The sequence below is a fragment of the Gavialis gangeticus genome, unplaced genomic scaffold, assembly GCF_001723915.1.
Source record: "Gavialis gangeticus isolate Ggan-Ray unplaced genomic scaffold, GavGan_comp1, whole genome shotgun sequence".
Taxonomy (NCBI): domain Eukaryota; kingdom Metazoa; phylum Chordata; order Crocodylia; family Gavialidae; genus Gavialis; species Gavialis gangeticus.
Genome location: NW_017729024.1, coordinates 87,790,784 through 87,798,191, shown reverse-complemented (window position 1 = coordinate 87,798,191; position 7,408 = coordinate 87,790,784). Strand labels below are relative to the sequence as shown.

General features: G+C 39.3%; 1 protein-coding gene across 1 annotated transcript in view; it reads right to left on the bottom strand.

The window, feature by feature from the left end:
* HSD17B3 (hydroxysteroid 17-beta dehydrogenase 3) overlaps positions 1-6,347 on the bottom strand; it is a 45,359-nt gene extending 39,012 nt beyond the window's left edge. The window contains exons 1-2 of the mRNA XM_019517340.1: positions 5,897-6,347; positions 3,083-3,129 (exon numbers count right to left, since the gene is read on the bottom strand). Of these exons, the coding sequence (XP_019372885.1) occupies positions 3,083-3,129; positions 5,897-6,059 (210 nt within the window). The 5' untranslated portion in view covers positions 6,060-6,347. The remainder of the gene's footprint in view (positions 1-3,082; positions 3,130-5,896) is intronic.
* Positions 6,348-7,408: the final 1,061 nt, after the last annotated feature.

Genomic DNA, 7,408 nt, shown 5'->3' with positions numbered 1-7,408 from the left:
TGGTCTTACAGGAGTTTATGATCATTGGACCTTGTCATCCCATTGAGTGCCCTGGTGAACAGTTGTTCTCCCAGTTCCTGATGCACACCCCTTATGTATTTATAGGCTGCCACCAAGTCACCCCTGAGCCTATGCTTTTCCAGGCTGAGGAGTCCTGTGTCTCTCAGCCACTCTTCATAAGGCCTCTTGTCCTCCGCTCATTTGCATGGCTCTTCTCTGGACTCTCTCAAGCTTCTCCACATCCTTTCTGAATTGCAGAGCCCAGAACTGGACACAGTACTCCAGCTGTGGTCTCAGCTACTGGTTCCAAAATCTCATGTCTCGTTCTGCTAGCTCAAAGAGCTCTTTATTGGCCAGCAAATATCACCTTATGAAACTATTTCTAAGTTTTGTTCTTGAAAAACTAAACAGATTAAAGTCACTCACTATCAGGTATTTTCTCCAGCCTTTGGACAATTTTTGTCTCTTTTCTGCAGCCTTTGCAATTTTTCAGAATGTTAAAAAAAAAATGCAGATACCAGAATGCATGTTGTTTGAATGGGCCTGCATAACAAACATTCCTGATTGCTGTGTACAGCTTTCCTGTCCTCATCATTCCCAATTCCACCAGACTTTATGACGCACAAATATTTTCAAAAGTTGTTTATATCTACTTCCAGATCATTGATGTAAAGGTTGAATGGCTTTAGCCATGGTACCAGTCCCCATGGAACTTTGCTAGGCACACCCTCATTCAAAAACAGTCCCCACAACTGACAACTATAGGCAGTCCTCGGACTTATGACACAAATGGTTCCTGGAAACCGCATCTTAAGTTGAAACGTTGTAACTCAGAACCAATTTTCTCATAAGAAACAATGTTACAAATGGAGGATTGGTTCCTGAACCAAGGCCTAATACCCTATTTTCACCAAGAATACCCCAGAATTTTGTACTTGATCAATTATAGATGAGTAATATAGCTACATTAATGTATTTATATCATAAATAGAAATCATATTGATTCGGAAGGACTTCTTTGTGGCGACTTTGCTGGACTTTTTGAAGGGCTCTTGGTTGGACTTGTTGAAGGGTTCTTGGCTGGAGTCTTCTCAGGAGTATTGGCTGCAGGTTTTTCTGGAGTCTTGTCTGCTTTCCTAAAAACAGCGTCCAAGGAAGTTTGGACAGATGTTCTCCAGGGTGATGGGTGATGCAGTGAACTTGTTTGTTGGCATGGTGTCATATCGGATTAAGCATTGTAGAGTCATAAAGTTGAAATAGGTTATTTCATAAAGTTGAAACAGGGTGTCAATTTATAAACGTTGTAAGTGCGAAACGTTGTAACTTGAAATGTTGTAAGTCAAGGATTACCTGTACTTTTTAAGATCCATCAGCTAGTCAGTTCTTAAACTACTGTGCTTTGTGGGTAGAACATAGTGCTAATTTGTAATTAGAATGTCATGTAATACTAAGTCAGATATCTTCCAAACAATTACTATACCAACACTTACCTTTATTAGCCAAAGTTGTAATCTCAAAGAATCAAATTTAAGAGGACCTATTTTCTATAAAACCATGTTGACTGTCATTCATTACTTCCTATCATTATTTTTTTTTAATCAATTGATACCCATATCAGCTTTTTCCATTATTTTCTTTGGAACCAGGAGGGCTAGAAAATTACTATTTTTAAATAAAAGAGGTTTCTTCCTATAATCATTTGTTTCCAGGAGCTGGGGTTTCAGTGAAACACGTTCTATCATGACACTTTCAATAAAACAATGATTTGGCAATACAATTAACTGTTCATCCCTGGGAGGTAGGTAGATATTATTATCCTAACTGTAAAACAGGGAAAATTGGGACAGAAAGATTAAGGCCAACATTTTCAGGCTTGTGAATTCAATGAGAGGTAATTGTGTCTGAGACACTTAATCTAAGGGCATTTACAGACGTGCTCTTGGAAGTGTGTGTGGTGGGGGGAACGGGGGCTGTAATTAGCACTTTTCCAAGAGCCATGCTAATTAAAGCACTTGGAGCATCACATGTATTAGCATCCCTGCACTGAAAAATAGAGGTGAGCTTTAATCATCAGACAAGCTTTGGTTGAAGTGCCCCCGCTGCCATTTTTCAGGGTGGGGACACTAATACACAAGCACAGTAATTACCATGTTCCAACAGACTCGATTAATTGAGTCTACTCTGCCATGCTGTAATTACAGTGTCAGAGCAGCCTCCCTGCATGTGTATAGGAGCCCTAAGTGACTTGTTCAAACCACAAAGTAGGTCAGTTTTAGAGCAGAGAACAGAATCCAGAGAAAATTGACTCTCTCACACCACATCCATTAGACATGGGATGCTCAATCCCCAGTTTGTGGGCCAGTTTTAGCCTGTGCCCCCATGTCATCTGGACTTCCCACAGGTCCCAAACTCTGGTGGCGGGAGACTGGTGACATGGAAGGCCAGGAGGAAGTGGTGCCAGCCCTCAGGATCTAATCCTGGTGTGTTGGGATGGGAAGGGGCAGTGCCAGGCCCTCAGACCCAATCCCAGCCTGCAGGGGTGGGAGGGGGCAGCGTCAGGCCCCAGGACCCAATCCTAGTGTGCTGGGGCAAGAGAGGGTGGTGCCCACCCATAGGGCCCACTCCTGGCTTTCAGGGCAGGGAGGGAGCCATGCAGGGCCCTAGGGTCTGATCCTGACATGCAGAACTTGAGCCATTCCATGGACTGGCCCCTCCCCACTCATCTGCCAAAAAGTTGATCACCACTGCATTAGACTGGACTGCATTAGACTACGCTGTCATCATATTCTGTATATTAGAGAAGATACAAAATTTTATTATTGCTCAGTATTTTTCTGAGATTTCTTGGCATTATGGAAGTATTGGGACATGAACAAATATTTCATGTCATTTCCTTAATTTTGAAATGGCATGGCTGCTTCTGTTTGCAAGGTGATGAGAGTTAAAATGAGTTATGCATGTACACTCAAGAAGGTGAGATCCTTAGTGCAAGATCTATCTATGGGAAGATTTCACTAACTTGCAGTATGTGGTCAGAAGGCTAGTAATTTCCCATCCGTTAATCTTTATGCCCTTACCTTACCTCAAAGCAATATGCTTTTCCTATTCCATCTCCTGCTCCTGTGATTACTGTTAAAAGAAAAAAAAGCAATTAAATTTCTAACCTTCTCTTATCTTGTTTTTCTTTTCGTTCTTCAGCATTCCCTGCACACCAGCATGCTAACATTCTGGGCTTAAATCACTGCAGTAAAGGTGTAAGCTGTAAGCTTTAGTCCTTCTCCAAGGAATCTATTACCAATGACTAAATCTAGCATACAGAAATTTTTGATTTAGCATTCCCCTTCAAGTGTGAGGAAAACATTCTGTAACAAGGTTGTTTCGTTCTAGACATTTCATTCATTCCATCGTGACTTTTTCGTCTAGAAATTCTATTTATCACTTCCTATCGCACCTTTCATCTTCAAAGCATTTAAACAATACTAATTAATCTTAATAACAGCTTAATTAATCTTAATAACAGATGCTGTATATTATCTCCATTTTCAAAGAGGAAACCAAGTCCGAGATGAGCCAACTACCAAATTGTCCACAATTAAGGAGGAATTTCTTACAAAGACAGATTTTTTTTTTGCTTATCTGCCCATTATGGTGGCTTTGCATTTTCTCTGAACCACCTAATGCTGACCCGTGATGAAGTGCACATATCAAATTAGATCAGCTACTAATTTTTTTCTGAAGAAAAAATTAGGCAAAATATTCTACTTTAGCTACCTCAAGAATAGGTTTTCAAAGGCACAAAGAGGCAGGTGGCTGTATAACACCATATAAAGTCATGAAAATTCTCTCTCCTGAAAATGTTGGTTTCACATCAAATTTACTCAGCTCCCAGAGTTCCTTCCTCACACCAGCAAACAACAAAAGGTACAATGAATGAATGAATCTGGACCTAACAGCTTTCTTTCCTTTCTCCCCCATGGACAAGACAGGAGCTACACTGTGTGAAAGGCCTTGGCCTCTTCCCCACTTTGCATTCCTAAGACCAACCAAGAGGAAACCTCTAGGTGGCCTGCAAGTCGCACAAGCAAGCATCACTGCCCTAGTCTCCAGTTAGTAGAGTCCCAGGTGTCCATTAGGGAGCTGTTGTTGCCAGGAATCATCCCTTGCTTGCTACCATATCCCCCTGTGCCCTCCCCACCCTCCCTTTCTTCATCTTCCCCTTTATCCTGCCCCTCATTTTTGCCTCTCTTCCTCCTCAGCTCCTCCTTCCGCATTGCTTTGTTAACCCATCTCCACTATACCAGTTGCATTTCTTTGACTTTCTATCCCACCAGACCCTTAAAATACAGTATCTTCATTTTAGATAAGATAAAATACATGCTAACACCCCAAGCAGAATGCAGAGAACCGTGAAAACAAATTTACCATTGAGATCAACCTGAACAATTCCAGCATAGCCCTACCAAGCTGACATAGTGAATAGGATGGAAGGAGAAATGGGAACATAAAAGGATTTTGTTTTACATGAGGCTCTGAGAAATGCAGATTTGAGCAATCTAAATGATGTGGGAAACCAGGGAAACAACATGATTTTAAAATATTTTAAGGCCTAGAATAGTTATTACTATACACACACATTACTGTTCTATTTCATAAACAATCCAGAATGCTTCAACAAAGCAAGAAGTGGTTTGATAAGCTTTTCAGTAGCCTGGCAGTTAGAAAGCAATAACCTATTAGGAAAAAAGCAGCACCTGAAAAATTCCTCATTTTGTAAGAGGTAATGAATTGTTAAAATAAACTCAACAATTTCACTGAGACCAGCAGACTTGAAAGTTCATAAAGGAAAGAGAGAATAACTTTTCCATTGATGTTAATGGCAAACACTATTAATGTCAATGGAAGCAGGCTTTCACCAAAAAACTACCTGGTCACCCCAAAACCCATGCCTTCATATCCTCAAAATAGGGCTTAAATGCTTTTTCAATGGTGCCTGATCATTGTGCTGACCCCTCACAAAGGGGGGAAAAAATTACTAGTAAAATATGGCATACTGCCACGTGTTTTACTTCCTTGAAAACCATGGGAGCTGAAGCTTATGCCTATAATCTGGGGGGGAAAGTGTTCTCTGTGATCAGAGACCTGGGGAAGGATGTCTTGCATTCAAAGGCTTGTCTAACTTCACCCCAACTACATAGTCAGTCCAATAGAAGAAATCACCCAAAAATCTTATACTAAAATTGGAATTTTACCTAGATAGTGGGTGACCATATCTCTACCACTGGCAAAAGACAAATGCAGAAACTGCAAAACTCTTCTCAGACATACTTCATATTAGAAGTTTAATAACTGAAAGAAAAAAGCCAGCATTTTGGTAGGAAGAAAATGTTTCATTTTTAAAGACTTAAGCTATTTTAGGAGAACTTGTAACCTTTAAAAAAGAAAGAGCAGCAAAGCAACAGGTCTCCAGAGTTTTAGTCTGTTGTAGGTACAGATGTTAATGGTATTATTAATGCCAGGTAAGCACTGGAACAAAATTACCAGGGATATAAAAAGTAAAGAGACTATATATTACACATAAATTAGTTGCTTCATAAACCAGGAAAAGAGAAGAAACAGCTATTAAAATTAAAACACTTAAAAAAATTGAACTAGGCATGAGGAGTACATTAAAATGCCTATATAAAGTGCCTATGTTTTAAAATAATTTGGATTATTTTTTGTATTCTGCTAGAAAATGGAACTTTCTGGCTTATAGGAATAAAACCATTTACAAATGAAAACTGTGATGAACTCTGAGAGTTTTGTTCATAAGGGATGGGGAATAGTTCTTATGATTAATTAAGCAACGAGTCATCATTTGGTTATAACAATAAAAATGTGAGGAAACTTCTATTACCTGCCCATTCTCCCATTGAGCGAAAGAAAGACTGAGGCAGAGCGCTCCATACACGTGGGAAAAAATACTTCAAAAATCTAACGCATTTCAAAAGTGCACACAGACAAATTAGGCCCCCAAAGAGAGTGAGCAGCTGATGTTGAAACTCTCCCATGATGAACATCTGCAGTGAGGTTGGATGAACTACTGCCACTATCTTCCTCCTAACTGCCTCCCTGCACACTACTACTCTGAGGACTGGAAGAGAAGCATACCGTCTAATCACATCAACTGCGTCATGTGATTTCTTTCCACAGAATTCCAGGGTTTAGATTAGAATAACTTCTCCACACTACTCTCAGACTTGTAAACTACTGAAAAAATCCAAACCAAACTATGACTTCTAATGCCTGTGCAAGGTTGCTTTTCTGGAAAATATCCAAGAACAAGAGAGATATTTTCTTAGGCTAACAGATTTAAAAAAAAGGTCCTAAATGCAAGACCTGGTTAAGAACATCCCTCAACTTTCTGGCTATTCACATCTAGACCATAACTTTTGCTGCTGGAAAAACTAAAATCTCCACTTTATACACCTTCAGCTTAGGGGCTAAGTCATATTGAATTTGGATCCAACTTTGTGGTCTAGTTCCATCTCTATATTCTTAGGCAAAATAAACATTCCTATTTCTGATATAAATATACTTGTAAATTCTCAGGAAGTTAATTCTATATTCAAAGATTTGGGGGGGAAGACACTCTGTTGCTCATACATACATTTACATTCAATTTAGCCAAGAAACCAAAAATTCAAAAACTTAATCAGCAACTGAATCAGTTAATTAATTGAAATACTTACATTCTGTTGTAATTTTTTTTTTTTTTTTTTTTTACTGAATATCCTATGAAATTCTCACAAGACATACTTGCTGTAAGGCTCTCGTGTGACCTGGAAACATCTTTCCACATGACCCTAAATAAAACAAAAACAAGTAAATTGGCCACAAATTGTATTTCTTGATTTACAAAAGGTACAGAAAAATATTTATAAAGAAAAGCTAACACTAAATTGATTGTAGTTATTTCCCTTGTATATTTCTTTCTAATTGTGGCTTAGAAGGACAGTGAATGTCTCAAGCAGTGCTGCAATCCCACTGCTCTGTCCATGCTTTTATCTCCAGTGAAAGCCATCCTGCCAGCTTGCTCATCTAGATAAAGCTGAACTATCAGGTAGATTGGTCCCAAATATTTCTCGGAATTAATTGAAGCATTGTGCTAGTTCATAACAGCCAGAAAGAGAAAACTAGACTTCTCTTCAAGTGCAATCAATCATGAAAAACTATGGGTTTTATTCTGGGTCCCCTTAAATTACACTTCTAGTGTGTAATTCTACACTCTGTCCTCCATTTGACACTTAATCCAATGTGTCCAGATGGTAAGCTACCCACATTGCTCAGATGGGCCTGTCCCTACATCTCCTGAACTCTGGAATCCACTTGTTCCCTTTGAATCTAATACAGTTTGTCAGTGGCTTTG